The sequence below is a fragment of the Osmerus eperlanus genome, chromosome 9 (genome assembly GCF_963692335.1).
Source record: "Osmerus eperlanus chromosome 9, fOsmEpe2.1, whole genome shotgun sequence".
NCBI lineage: Eukaryota > Metazoa > Chordata > Actinopteri > Osmeriformes > Osmeridae > Osmerus > Osmerus eperlanus.
Genome location: NC_085026.1, coordinates 15,072,413 through 15,088,033, shown reverse-complemented (window position 1 = coordinate 15,088,033; position 15,621 = coordinate 15,072,413). Strand labels below are relative to the sequence as shown.

Here is a 15,621-nt window from a genome sequence, read left to right as displayed (position 1 = left end):
GTGTTTCATGGGGATTCAGTGTGTGTAGTGTGTGTGTGTGCATGCCTGTGCTGGTGTTTCTTTTCCACCACAGTTGACAAGATATACTTTTCATATTCGGGTTAATTTGAGGTTCTGCAAGAGTTGTGTAGTACCTGTGTTTTCACACTAGAATATTCCTGTAGTATCATCACCAAGTAGAACTCTTGTTAGAGTTGAGTGACCTCACAAGGGATTTTCATGGTTAACCTATCTGCAAACAAAATGTGAGGTATTTTTATAGTGCTGTTATAAAGGCCTGTAAATGGGAGAATAAAAAATGTAAAAGATACTATCAGCAGCAGACATCATCATATTAACGATTCTGAGAACGCTTTTGCTGAAATGAAACTGAATGAGTCTAAATGTCTAAATATCACATGCTCTTGTGGTTCTTCCCTTTGGGACTTATTTAGTTTTCACAATGTATGCTTCATGTTTTGGCTACCCGCAATGTTTGGGGTTATCTCATTGTTATGATCAGTGACCTATGCACTTTTGTAAAAGTCTCTTTTGGAAGTCGCTTTGGATAAAAGTGTCTGCTAAATGCATAAATCTAAATGTAATGTAAATGTGACTGAGATAGAACTGTCTGTCCATCTATCTGTTGGTCCATCCATCTGCCTGTCTGTCTGTCTGTCTGTCCTCAGGGGAGTGGTCTGTCTGTCTGTCCTCAGGGGAGTGGTCTGTCTGTCCTCAGGGGAGTGGTCTGTCTGTCCTCAGGGGAGTGGTCTGTCTGTCCTCAGGGGAGTGGTCTGTCTGTCTTCAGGGAAGCAGTCTGTCTGTCAGGATGGACGGGGACGAGTTTGAGACTGGTCGCATCCGGGAGCTGCAGGAGCAGCGCATGGCCGTGCAGAAGAAGACCTACACCAAGTGGATGAACAGCGTCTTCTCCAAGAATGGGGTGAGAAAGGCCCATTGGGCACTCTGGAACACACATACAGACCGATAGAGACCAGGGCCACACCAGGCCAAGCCTGTAACATGCCTACAGACTTGTAGACACCAGGGTCACACCAGGAGGCTCTCTGGAACACACATACAGACCCATAGAGACCGGGGCCACACCAGGCCAAGCCTGTAACATGCCTACAGACTTGTAGACACCAGGGTCACACCAGGAGGCTCTCTGGAACACACATACACAGAGAGACCGAGGTTCAACTCCCTGCCCACTCCGGTTCTTTCTGTGCAGCCCTCCCCCTCTTCTTCCCCTCCCATGACCCTCTCTGCTGTCCTCCTGTTTGGCCGAAATATGGTTGGAGGGTGACCTCTCCTCACCTTTCTTCCCTTCTGAAGGGTTCCTCAAAGCTTCACACGGAGGGTTCATTTCTGTGGGGTCCCAAGGGCCCCCCTGAAAATATTGTAAGCCTGACCCCCCACCCCCTCCACACACACACACATCATTTTCAAGTCATTTATCAAAGTGGACACCCCCGCAAGTGTCAGAGATATTTATGTTAGGCCCCCCAGTATGTTCGTGTGTATCCTGAGCACTGGACAACATCCAGAATCATGCGCTCACTCTGGTCAGTCTGTGGAGATGGATATCTACGAGGACAGGACATTCTTAAACTAAATTCACACACGGTACCAGGTTCACAAAGTACAGCTGAGAAGAGACACTAGCTTTTAATTGTCCCCTGCAAGTCTTTCCATGAGTTTTGACTGATTAAAACTGTTCCGGCTGAGAGCTTTAGAAAGCAGGAGGCTTTAATGTTTATGTTAAAATAGTGTATGTACCTTTTGGTGTTCACTGTTTACAGTTGACACAGAGCCTGGGACTGGAGGTGGTGTGGGCATCGCTCTGCTATCATGGAGCTGTTGTGGAAACCTTTTTGCTTTGTCATCACATGTACCTCCCTACAGTAATGTCATCTATCTGACAGGCCTTATCAGAGTTATTCCTACGCACGTACTGTATGTCAGATAACCTGTTCGCTAACTAGCTTCAGTCACTCACAGAGTCAGAGTCAGTTCTTACCTTCATGGTGCCTCACAGCAAATGTATTACCCCTCCCCTCACTCCCCTCACTCCCCTCAGCAACACCCTTACCTCGCTCTCTCTCTCTGAAGGCACCGACAGGCTTCACCTCCTCCACAAAGTGACCCATGGCTGCACACTAAACACCTCCATTCATCACCTCCCCCTGTCTCTCTCCTGGCACCATCGGCCACCTTCACTGACAACCTTTAACTGCCTCAGCGCTCTACCATTCTCCCTATCAGCCTGGAGCGTTATCATAAGAGCTCCAGTGAGCTCAGAAGGAGTGACGGAGAGGCCAAGAGGTTATTAAGCAACAAAGACAAACACACAGCCCAGCAGAGTTATTAGAGGAATGTGTACAGCAAGATGAACGTATGTTTGGAACTTACTGCAGATATGCTTCCATTCCAGGCATTCTTCTGAGATTGAAGTATGATCGTGCACTTTGAGCTGGAGGAATCAACACACTCACTCACTCAGACACCCCCCCACAGACACACATACACACACTCACACACAAAGGGGTACAATAGGGGTAGAAAACAAGGATGGATGTGCCTGGAAAGGTGTCTGGAATGTTTTTTTTACATTACTGGAAACCCAGGTATATATTCTGGACTGTGTGTGCTTAGTTTGGAAGGGGAAGGCATACATGTCTGTATGTGATCTCCACAATCCCTCCCTGTACACCGCAAAACCTGAAGTTGTTTACTCAAACTGTTTGATGAAATTAATTGCCAAGAGCCATATAAGTTGAAGAACTGGATTCATTTGGAGTGCAGTTTGAATAATTGATCCGGTTCTTGAACTCAAATGCCTCTAGACAATTCACAAGTTAGAGTAAACTTACCCTATCCTTAACCTATTTTACAGTGTATGAGCCATATCCTCTTTCCGCTGCTGACCAGACATATCTGGGAGGTGGGATGCCAGCCTACCTGCTGTGTGTCTTGTCTTAGGCAAGGTCCATCATTCATGCGCAGGTCAAACATCACGTACAGTGCCTCTCCTGAGTGGTGTTGTGTTATGCATGGAACTTTTTTTTATAACCTTTTGAAACGTTTTTCATAATTATTATTATTTTTTTTACCTTTCGTTAAACCTTTGTTTCCCATAAGTACAGTAACAAAGTATTTGTACTTTGTTACTTCCCAATCTCTGTCTTGCAGTATGATCAGGATTCGTTGTACTGTCGTTTGTTATGGCCATGTGGTAGGTGTATAGTTGCGGAGGAGCTCGCTTGGTCTCACTGTCTTCTCACACAGTAGAGGGAGCAGGAAGCCTGGGACACAGCCTGCTGACGGCGGGTCAATATGTAACTGACTCACTCAGCCTTAACAGAGAGTGAAGGACAAACATAGAGAGAGAGGGAGGGAGGGAGGGAGGGAGGGAGAGAGGGAGGGAGGGAGGGAGGGAGGGAGGGAGGGAGGGAGGGAGGGAGGGAGGGAGGGAGGGAGGGAGGGAGGGAGGGAGAGAGAGAGGGAGAGAGAGAGAGATAGAAAGACAGATGGGCGGGGGAGACAGAGTGAGTTTGGCATTGCCTCAGCACCAATCAGACACACAGGAAGGAGAGAGAGGACTAAGCATCTTTTTATAGAATTACCTTTGTTTAATGTTCCGTCTCCCAGGGAGATAACATTGTCATCAGGTCCCAGGGAAAAACATGGAGGAAACACAAGTGAACAATGTAAAAGAGAATAGAACAGAATGGATCTTCAAAATAATCTGACACATGGGGCTTCAGAAATGTGAATAGAAATGCGACACGTTCTATTCTGTGCCAAATTACCTTGTGTCCTTGGGCAAGGCACATCACCCCTACTTGCCTCGGGGAGAATGTCCCTGTACTTACTGTAAGTCGCTCTGGATAAGAGTGTTTCCTTTCTATTCTAGTGTATTCTATAATTTTCTTCTCTGTTATATTCCCCTGTGTAAGAAACATACAACACCTCAAGTGTCTTAAATGCTTCCCTTTCCTCCCTCTCTTCCCTTTCCCTTTCCTCGCACTCTCTCTCTCTTTCTCCGTCCGTCTCTCATGGGTGCTGTTCAACATCAATCATACATTAGCAACCTGTGGAGTGTCATAGGAGGAAAGGTTCTGGAGCCTGTAGATAAACATGTGAACGTCCTCCGGTAAGCTGGAATTCACAGTGCCACAGCACACATGCTGACGACACGGCATCCTGGAAGGGCTCTCATAGTGTAAACATCAGCCAGTATCGGCAGAATCCTGTAGCTGTAGAATATGTGTGGGTGTGTGTGTACGGTGTACAGTGTGTGTTTGGAGTGTGTTCGTACACTGCAACAAAATCAATCATATTCAGCACATATTGCAGATTCTCCCACTACATGCGAGCCTGTGTTTGTGTCTGTTTGAGTAATGGACTAGTATAAGACTATATATCCTGGTCCCACACTCCCACCTGTGTTTTCACAGGGAACTGGTGTGCCTACACCTTTCTTAGATAAGAAGATAGGAGAGAGGAGAGGAAAAGAGGAGACTTGACTGTCAAAGTCTGTGTTTTAGGGTGTGGTCCTCTGCTCTTACAGTGAAGCCTGGGCTGTGCTCAGAGAGGCTAAAGAGGGTTCACAGGATAATGACTACAGTGGATCAGTGTCTGGTCTTTACTGTTTCATATTCCTTCTCCTTCTCCATCATCTTAAACAAGCCCCATGTCAGAGGGTGGGGTGTCTGAGTCATTCTGTTATAGACCCCGAAGGCAGCAGGCCAGACACACACACACACACACACACCCATGCTATCACGTGTGCACACACACACACACACATGAACACACACAGCTAGTGTTTCTTACCCCTCCCAGCCCAATTTCACTGAACTAGACAAACTTGTGAAAGGAGACACCATCCAAGAAAAAAACGGAATTCTGCTGAAGTAAGGACATTGTCTGTCATGTGCTCCAATCAGTCAGGGATGTGACTCAGATAGCTGACATTGCTATAGATAGATAATGTTTACAGTAGAAATGGGATCACATAAACAGTCAACCTTATACAAATATTCCAGGAAGGTTTTGAATCACGTGTTTTCCGGGTGGGACTGTGTATGTACATTTGCATGCAGCCATACAGTTAACACAAGTGTGTTTGTGTGTATCTGTATGTGTGCATGTCTGTGTGTACGTGCATGTGTGTGTGTGTGCAGGAGGAAGTGAGTCTGAGTGATGTCTACACAGAGCTGAAGACAGGCATCCACCTGGTGCGCCTGTTGGAGCTGATCTCCGGGGATAAGCTGCCTTCGACAAGCCGTCCCAGACTCCGTGTCCACTGCCTGGAAAACAACAGCATCGCCATCAAGTTCCTCAAGACCAAGGTATCATGGGTGCCTCTCACATCCAAGGGAGGGGAGACATGATCAGAACATGTGACTGGTATTTTTGTCCTTATGTAGGCCTAATTGTTTCCGACCAATCCCTGTCTTGCTCTCAGATTCGTGTGGATCTGATTGGTCCAGAGAACGTGGTGGATGGAGACCGCACCCTGATCCTGGGTCTGCTCTGGATCATCATCCTACGCTTCCAGATAGGGGCCATCAATCTGGACGAGGTAGACAGTGGAAATGGCAGCCTGGCCCGGCGCTCTGCCAAGGAGGCCCTGCTGATCTGGTGCCAGCACAAGACTGCCGGCTACGCCAACGTCAACGTGCAGAACTTCTCTGGTAGCTGGAGGGACGGCCTGGCATTTAACGCCCTGATACACGCGCACAGGTAGTGTTTACATACACACACACCACACTTTCGTGCAGGGGCAACAGTAGCATCTAAATGTAATGTGTGAACTGAATTGAAGCTTGTGGCTCAACAGCTATTAAGGAACCATACCCCCCCCAACCATCCCTACCAACCTTACTAACCCTCCAACCCCCCCTCCACCCCTGCCAAACCTCCCACCCCCCATTCCAGGCCCGACCTGTTTGACTACCACCGTCTCGGAGAGGATGAGCCCAAGCGGAACCTCGCGCACGCCTTTGCGGTGGCGGAGCAGGAGCTGGGAATCATGCAGCTGCTGGACGTGGAGGACATGGTGGTTCCTCACCCCGACGAGAAGTCCATCATGACCTACGTGTCGCTCTACTACCACTACTTCTCCAAGATGAAGCAGGGACAGACCATCCAGAAGAGACTCGCAAAGGTACGGCAAGCGCAGGGGGAGTGAAGGTTACCGTGTCAGTGTGTGCCCTGCGCCCGTTCTAAAGGACGTACAGTTGCAGACACACAATATTCAACCGTGAATCTTCCCAAATGGAGTTGAGGCTCCCTCTACAGGCATTTGTGTGAATTACATCCTGTATTTTTATACTGAAGCTCTGCATTCGTGTACTGGGATACAGTTTTGTATGTTTCTATTCTAAGAGTAGAGCAGAAAAGAAGAGTATAGAATCTGATCTTAGACCAGTGCTTATGGGCATCTCTAAACCAGGGCAGAGTCTGCTGGTCTGGTCTTAGGGAACTGAGTAAAGTGACAGCGTAGGAAGGAGGGAATGGAGGGAGTAAAGAAAAGGAGGTAGAAGTAGGAAGGAGATAGAGGGAGGTGGGAGGGAAGTCAGGAGAGGTGGAAGGAAAAAGCAATTGGAGCAGCCCTGGGAGGATGCGTGGTACCTGTGACACTAATCAGATCAGCCCAGACACTGATCCCGTAACGCAGACTGACATTAACACTCACACACACGCGCGTGCCGACAAGCACACACACAAACACACTGAGACAAACAGTAGCCACGAGTGAGACAACATTGAAGAAGAATCCTGGAGCTACTAGCTACTCCCCAATACAGTGTTAAAGGATTTAACTATTTCTTAAATAGCCATTGGTAAAATGGGGTTTCAGGTAGGGAGAAAGCCTTCCTGGGATTAGGAGTATTATATTGTTGGACAAACTAGCGTTAGCATTAGCTTCCCAGAGCTAACACAGATACAGTGTGTCTGTGTGTGGGTTGAAGCCTTAGCAGGATGACACATCCACTGTGAACACGTATGTACACAGTCAGCTTTATGAGCATGTGCTGAGCCAGCAGCGAGGGACAGGATGTATGTGCACTCAGGTGCATCCTGAACATAACTGACAGGAGTCCAAGACCAGACAGTTGAGGGCAGATTTTCGAGGACCAGGGGGAATGGCTTCCCAGGCTGGCCAGAATAGGTGGACAGGGCAGTGCGGCAGGATGGTGACGCCCCGGTGGAGGTGACGACGGTGATGTCATGTCCCTGGGGGGGCATCTCAGCCAGCAGTGGTTGCGTAGGCAACACAGGAGACTCTCTTCAGATGCCGTCAGAGTTATGCTGACACTCAGCAAGGTGGGTGTCTGCCTGCTCTCTGGGCTGCAGCCTGCAGGTGGAGCTGTATCTGTGCTGTGTCTGGTGGTGTGTCTTCTAGGATTGTAGGTTTCTAGAAGGTGGTGTGTGCCTAGGAAGTGTGTGTAGGTGATTTCAGTAAGTGTCTTTAGGTTTATGGCTGTGTCTGTTGGTTGTGAGGTTCATGGGTGCACACCTCTCCCCTTCCCTTCCTTCCCCTCCCCTCTGCACATCTCCAGATCGTGGGTCTACTGAAGGAGCTCGACGACCAGAAGGTTCTCTATGAGAGCCTGGTGTCAGACCTGCTCCTCTGGATCAGAGCCAAGGTGATGCAGCTGAACGATCGCTCCTTCCCCAACTCCCTCAGAGAGATGCAGGTCCTGGTCAGCGCCTTCAAGACCTACCGCACCGTGGAGAAACCGCCCAAGTACCAGGTACTCTGTCAGACCTCGGAAGTTACACAAAAACTGTTATTTAATTCAGGCATCTGTCCACCAACCTTCTAATTCATTCGGTTTCTGCGTCATCATCAATGACATATTGTAATTGTGCTTCATCGCCATACTTTCTTTTCCTATCCACCTTTATGAATTCCTTCCCCTACTCTCCAGGAGCGTGGAGCGATCGAAGCCCACCTGTTCAGCCTCCGGACCCAGCTGATGGCCAACAATCAGTGGGCGTACGTGCCCCCAGAGGGGCGGACCCTGGGGGACGTGGAGCGGGGCTGGGCACAGCTGGAACGAGCGGAGCACGAGAGGGAGGGTGCCCTACAGGGGGCGCTGATGATGCTGGAGCAGATGGAACAGCTGGCGAAGAATTTCCACAAGAAGGTGAGAATATGTTGTCGTCGTACAACATGATTTCATGAAATTGTAACATCCTAAAATACAACACTGCACTGTAAAATATTTCACTGTAACTTTACAGTAAATTACTGGCTACTAGTTGCATTACTTTCACAGTAATTTTACAGTAATTTATTATAAATATTTCACAGTAATGTACTGCACATGTTTCACAATAATGAACTGTAAACATTTCACAGTAAAATGCAATTCAACTACAGCGGTATATTGTAACTTCACAGTTGTCATGCCATTGGATTACTGTGATATAGCAGTATGTAGCTGTGGAATTACATCGTCTTGCTGTATATAAATTACAGTGATTGTCTGTATTTCTATGTTTTTTACTGTAAAAGTAATGCAACTAGTAGCCAGTAATTTACTGTGCATTTACAATTTAAATAACACTGCAAAATACTGCAAATTTGACTTGTTAACTGTGATTTTACCACACAAACGTGCTTTGGATTTGCTAAATTAAAAGTCAAGGCAAGAACAAAGACAACAGAGACAGAACTCATTTTAACTTTTTAATAATGATAACAAGTATTAAATTCACTATTAAATTCAACAATTTAACTTTCGGACTTCCCATGTACTGTTTTATATTGTTTCAGATCAACCTGGAATTGGCTTCCATTGTAGGGGGTGTAGCATGGGCCATCATAATTCTGACCATGATTCGTCATTAGGCTCATTAACGATCACTGCAAAAGATCTGCAGTTCCTGTGCAGAGACAGGAGAACCTAGCAGAACAACCATCTCTCCAGCTCTCCATCGCAGCCATTGCCCACCTGAGAGGTCACGACAGTTAGCCAGACTCGTTAGATCAGAGAGGTATATTAACATCGCATCGTTTGAGTATCGTAAGAGTCGAGACTTCAGGACCCCGGGTTCTGGACTGGATGGAGTGCTACAGAGATGGCGTTCTGCTAGGTTCTCCTGTCTGCACCGGAACTGCAGCTCTTTTGCAGTGATTGTCTCCTATTGTATGCACAGGGACACTGAAGCTATGTAAGAGTGTCTCTTTTTAGTACAGGTTTACTGTGCAACACTAGTTCACTCCAATGTTAATACTTAGCTATAAAAATAGCATTCGCGCTGACCCACAGCAGAGTTAGCTAATAGTTCATCCTAAATTTGGAGCTGGCAAAAACCTACAAATTTGTATGTATAATTTGAACAGTACTTGCTACGAATCTTTAGCTGAGGCAACATACTCGATGTTCCTATTTCACTGACGCCAGGCGCAAATTAGCCACCCTAGCTGAAGCATCGACCATGTGAGACTTAGCTAGCCATGAAACTAGACGAAAATGTTTGCAATCATGACGGATTTACTGGATTTGATTATTCAAATCAGTGAAGTACGATATTAACTGCACAAGTAAAACATAAGTACGCACAGAGATTACTAGCAGCTAAATTGGATGACTGCAGATAGTTTACCGTTACAGAGCAAAAGTCACGATCCTGGCAGGCAGCGCCGAGGTGAAATGGTGGAAAAGAGAAACGGTTGGGAAAGCGCGAAAAATGACGTCATTTCCAACTCAAAACTATTTCACTTCCTGAAAATTGCATGTAAACCAATCTCATATGAGATTAGCCATATTTAAAACATTATAGTATATTTTAATTGATTATGTTTAATATATTTAAGAATTAATAGACTTATGCTCATTCTAAGGAATTTTAATGAATACATTTTGAGAAAATGACTAAGCAAAATCAAATAGATGTAATAAACTATGCCATTTCTGTGAGTGTACTTTCGAGCTCTTCTATCGTGTGCTGTATCCACCTGTGTCTTCTTGATCTCACAATGCAGAGCAGTTCAAGTGCAATTCAAGTTTTACAGTAATGTACTGGGTTATCTCAAAGGATGATTTGAAAAGAGTATTTTACTGTGAAATAAAACTAAATGCTGTGAAATCCCGGTATCGTTTCTTTCACAGTAACTTACTGTGTCTACATTGATTTCACAGTAAATTCTACATTACAACATGATATTGGGATTATTGCAGTTAAAGCCTGTAAAGTTGTAATACGATGACACAACTGATGAGTGACTTCAGATGAATACAATAAAGGGCTCACCATCTCTGTTCACCTGAAAATAACATCCAAAACTATCGAAAAACATTTAAACAATATTAAATAGCTAACCCGTACCTACCCCCCACCCTTCCACCTCCATTCCCCAGGCGGCTCTGAGGGAGAACTACCTGGAGGACACCCAGGGTCTGGTGAGGAGGCAGGACGTGAGGGGGCTGGCCAATCTGGAGGAGGCCCTGGCCGCAGCTCGCCGTCTGGAGGCCCTGGAGACGGACGCCCTGGCCAGGGAGCCCCGCTTCAGGGCCCTGAGGGACATGGCTGCCCTCATAGAGAGAGGAGACTACCACAGCAAAGAGCAGGTCACCCGGAGGTAGGGAACTGGGATTCAAAACTTGCCATCTTTGTTTACATGGCTTACCTTTTTCTAGTGGAGATAGGGTTTTCTCACGAGGACTTATAGGAAAAAGGAAATTAATTTTGAATCTCCTCTTGTTTGCTCTTCTCCTCTATCTGCTCCAGGGAAGAGAACATCACACGGCACTGGAGGGATTTGCTGCAGCAGCTGGAGCAGCAGAGGGGGATGCTGGGAAATGTAGTCCACACACTGAATGTGCTTCGAGACATAGAGCTGGTCTCCCAGGAGCTGAAAGAATTACAGGTGCAGGATCCTAAAGATTTGTCCTGACGTTCTGTGTTTAAACCACAATGGTCTAGTACATTCTCATTACCTTGCTTTTGTTGAAGCCTCATGCTCTCTCTCTCTCTTTTTTTCCCCCCCTCTCCCTCTCTCTCTCTCTCTCTCTCTCTCCCTTTCCCCCTCCCTCCCTCCTGCTCCAGGCCCTGGCAGGGTCAGCTGAGCTGGGGAAGCAGCTGGCTGAAGTGGTGTCTCTGCTGCAGCAGCAGGACCTGCTGGAGAGCCAGATCTCCTCCCAGGGTGAGGCGCTAGCCGCTATCAGCCGGGGGCGCCACAGAGACGCTCCCCAGGTCCAGACCAGGATCAAGGCTCTCAACGCCCAGTACAGCTCTCTGGAGGCCCTCAGCAAGAACAGGTGGGCTAGGGTGCTGCTCCAGTTGTGGGCTGGTGTCTGTTTCTGAAGCAGTAGAGCCTTGGATATAAAAGAATAATTGTCTGTTATCTGAAAGTATATTTGATGTTTTATCTAGGGTGGAGCTCGGTGGTTAGAGCTTTTGACTGCAGATTAAGAGTTCACAGATTCAAACACCCTCCTGTGCTATAAAAGTCTTACTCCAAGCTGCAAAGCTCTGCTATGTATACAAGCCTCTTCTAAGTGAGCATAACTTTCACCTGGTGTCTCTGCAGGAGGAAGCAGCTGGAAGGCCAGCTGAGACTGTTTGAGTTCTTCCACGACTGCGACGAGGTGGAGGCGTGGATATACGAGAGGTGGCTCCGCCTTCAGACCGCCGGCCTGGGCCGTGACCTCAGCCAGATCCAGCTGGCCATTCAGAAACACAAGGTGTGACTGGAGACATGCGCAACACACACACACACACACACCGACCCAAGCCGTTCACCTCCATCCATCTTTCCGTGTCGTCTCCCCAGGTGCTGGAAGCCGAGGTGCAGTCTCACGAGTCTTGGTGCTCTGGGGTCGTAGGTCGGGGGCAGGAGCTGTGTAGCCGACGTCCCCCCAGCGAGCAGGCCATCCAGAAGTGGGTCAGAACCCTGAAGAAGCAGTGGAACCACCTGAAGGATGAGGTGGCCAGCCACAAGAACCGGCTGCATGCCGCCACAGTCATCAAACAGGTAGGCAGAGGACGCCAGTCATGCATGGTTAAGGGAGGTACGCAGAGATGAACCCAAGGGCGTAGGTTTGGTCTCAGCTTTGGTAGGGACACTGAACGCCCCCCCCCCTCCCCCAATAAAAAAAATATATATGTAGGTAATTGGTTTAGGTTTTATGGAGCTGTACTAGGCCTACATAATCTGTACTGGACTTCTGAGCAATGAAATAATGATTTATATTTGGGCATCCCAATTTATAGCACCTTTTTACTACCTACAAGTATAAGTGTGAATGATAACATTCATGGGTAACATTGTCTAAACATCCCTTAAAAACAGCAATTTAATGCAATCTTTACCAAAATGGACAAATTCAACTTCTCACCTGAACCCCTGATGCTGATTCATCACCAACCTGCTCTACATCTGTAGCTTCAGAGTGCTGTTTTTCCTGCACTGTAATTCATCAATTTAATACCATGCTTAGTTGACTGCCGACATTGGTCGAGATTACAGGGATATCCATATTACTATCCAAGGGATTATATAGGCCTATTACCAGTTAATATCACTTTTAAATTGCTAGCCTGCTGGTACTATGCTAAACTAGCACGATCCCATTATGTGGGTAGGTTAGCTTTATCATTCTGGCTTCAACAAGAACACACTGGTCGAAAGATTGCAGACGCTAGGGATAGATTTAATACAAGCAAAAGTGACATGCTCTACTACACTAACAACTTTCAAAACATGTTTCCATTGTAGAATGGGTGGCGATGTAAGCTAGCAGGTTTGCACTGTGTGGGTAGTTTTCCTACTAGCTAACTGACAACGACCTTGCTAGCTACTTACTCTCTGGGTGGTGAAAAAACTTCTGATACATCTTTTCTTTTTGGGTGACATTTTCCTATCTACAAAGCACAAAAGGGTCAAAAATATCAATGCTGAGACCAAACGAAATACTAATATGAGGCTTTATTATTTCCTGGCGTATTTAGTTTACCGTGTCAGACTACTGACAGCTCTCTTTCTGCAAGTCAAGATTCACGAAGTGTTTGTGACTGCCACTTCAGCCAATTAAATTACATCATCTTGTCTCGCAGGCTCGAGGGCGCATTGGATAACTTGAAAATGTATTTTTCACTTTTCTGGGCGACGAACAATAATACAAATGAGTTTTGCAAATATATTGTGCAAAATATTTTTTCGGAATCGATCCAAATTGCAGAACAAAGAGGTTCGCTAAAATATTGGTGGGGACAACTTTGTCATCTTAAAATATTGGTGGGGACTAGTACCTAGCGTCCCCCCCTAAATCTACGCCAATGGATGGACCACAGTCTTTGTTATGGACAGACAGTATACCCGCTTCGATGCCATTTTAAGAGATTCCTCACCACTATAGCACTGCTTGGACTGTTTGGTCAATGTGCGCAATGTGTGTTGCATGTCAACTCTCTTCAACCCCTATCTTTCCTCAGTACTTCGCTGATGTCACAGAAGCCAACTCGTGGCTGGGCGACAGGAAGCCGCTGCTGACCAGTGAAGACTACGGCAAGGATGAATCCAGCACCGGTGCACTGTTACAGCGCCACCTACGTCTGATGAAGGAGATGGGCGCGTACTCCACCGAGGTGAAGAGGCTGGGGGAGCAGGCCAAGAACGCTGCACAGATGTCTCCTCTCACTGTGAGTTCATCATCAGATCAGTAACATCTAACACCTCCACCAGCCGTCGGAGTGAATCCTGAAAACGACAGTTTGCACCCACAAGAGCACATTCTTTAGCCGTCTCATTGCATGATATTAGTTGAAACGACTGAACCAATGTCAGCCGTCTTGTTCACCTTTGACCTTTAATGCTTGTGAGTGTAGGCGGAGCCTCAGCAGAGCAAGATGGTCCAATACAGTGACTCCTCTGGGGAGGAGGAGGGGCCAGGAGCCGTGACATCACCTCAAGGAGGGAAGCCAGGCCCAACCTCCATCCAGACGCAGAGTAGAGAGGAGGCCAAAGCCAAGATCAGATACAGATACAAAGGTGCTCACTCTCTCTTCTCTCCTGGATGACCTCCGACCATTCCTTGAATAGACCAACCTTTGCGGTCACTGAGAATAGTGAATAGTAAACAATGTTCTACAGTAGCTGTTTCGCATGTTGCGCAGTGTGTGATGTTAGCTGGTGCTTCTGGTGACGTGGTGTGTCTGCTGGGCTGGTCTGACGAGCAGGTGTACAGGCAAGCTGGGACCGTGGTGAGGTGGTGACCATCCTCAGCAGAGACCATGGTGAGAAGGTCCTGGCCAGGGACACTAAAGGAAATGAACAGTTGGTTCCAAAGACCTATCTCAACGAGCTCTCAACCACAGTAAGACTTTCATACCCTGTTCGCATTCTAAGAAATAAGATTGTATTTTTAAAAGGTGTTTGGAATCCATCTGAATTAAAAAAAAACCTGACTGCATGTCAATATTTTCTCTGGTTAGGTTACACCCTCTACTCCACCCACCAATGGGGTGTCTAAGCCAGAAAGTGGGAAGCTGACCAGGAAGTTGAGTCGTCCTCGGCGAAGCCGGTCAATGCGTCGCGGCACGGCGGAGATCCAGACTGCCTGGATCCCAGACCCTCACTACCAGAGGAACACCATCCAGAGCACCCAGAGCAGCCTGGATGAGGACTACAACTCGCTCTACAACCTGGCCAAGGTACGAGGTGCAGTTTGACAGGCCGGGTGTTGAAGAAACGCTCTACAATCTTACTAAAGTGTGACCGAAGTGTGAATAGGACTGACTGAAAATCTGACATTTTGGGCCGTAAGCCTTCTTCAGGGTTCACCCTCTGAAGCTCTAAGTCTGTGTCCACAGCCTCCCTGTAACGTACATGACTTATTCTGCTTGCACTATTAGTTTTAAAGTGTGTGAGGTTTGTGATGAAGTGTGTGTGCGCGTTGTCCCCCAGTCTCGGAGGACGACCCTGGAAGAGACGGTGCGTCTCCATCGCTTCTACAACACCTGCCAGGAGTTTGAGTCCTGGATGGAGGACAAGGAGAAAGTCCTGAACACGTTCAGCTCCTCTGCAGAAAACATGGGAGTCGTACAGGCCAAGTACGAGGTAAGAGTTTCACTAGCTATCTTTCTCAAGTCGCGTAGGAGTTTAACTAGCTACCTTGTTTGTACTCTAGCTAACTAGCTAAATTGTTTGTACTCACTGTGATATAGTTTTTTATTACTGTTGCTTGTCTTTGTTTTTTTTTTTTTTTTCACAGGTACACTTGCACTTATAGCAGTTCATGTTGTTTAATTGTAACTTGTTTAACTACATGCTCTTATGGTTCTTCCCTTTGGCACTTACTTTGGTTGTTCACAATGTGTGCTTCATGTTTTGGCTACTCGCAATGTTTTGTGGCTATCTCGTTGTTATGATCAGTGTCCTATGCACTTTGTAAAGCTCTCTCTTGGAAGTCGCTTTGGATAAAAGCGTCTGCTAAATGAATACATGTAAATGTAATGTACCTTTCTCAAGTCGCGTAGGAGTTTAACTAGCTACCTTTCTCAAGTCGCGTAGGAGTTTAACTAGCTATCTTTCTCAAGTCGCGTAGGAGTTTAACTAGCTATCTTTCTCAAGTCGCGTAGGAGTTTAACTAGCTACCTTTCTCAAGTCGCGTA

The 15,621-nt window shown here is 46.9% G+C and overlaps 1 protein-coding gene across 1 annotated transcript in view; it reads left to right on the top strand.

The window, feature by feature from the left end:
- The first annotated feature begins 7,077 nt into the window (after nt 1-7,077).
- sptbn5 (spectrin, beta, non-erythrocytic 5) overlaps nt 7,078-15,621 on the top strand; it is a 32,380-nt gene continuing 23,836 nt past the window's right edge. The window contains 13 exon segments of the mRNA XM_062469444.1: nt 7,078-7,320; nt 7,557-7,751; nt 7,929-8,147; nt 10,368-10,588; nt 10,738-10,876; nt 11,056-11,267; nt 11,540-11,693; nt 11,783-11,983; nt 13,444-13,650; nt 13,837-13,999; nt 14,188-14,342; nt 14,443-14,661; nt 14,915-15,067. Coding sequence (XP_062325428.1) covers nt 7,225-7,320; nt 7,557-7,751; nt 7,929-8,147; nt 10,368-10,588; nt 10,738-10,876; nt 11,056-11,267; nt 11,540-11,693; nt 11,783-11,983; nt 13,444-13,650; nt 13,837-13,999; nt 14,188-14,342; nt 14,443-14,661; nt 14,915-15,067 — 2,334 coding nt within the window. The 5' untranslated portion in view covers nt 7,078-7,224.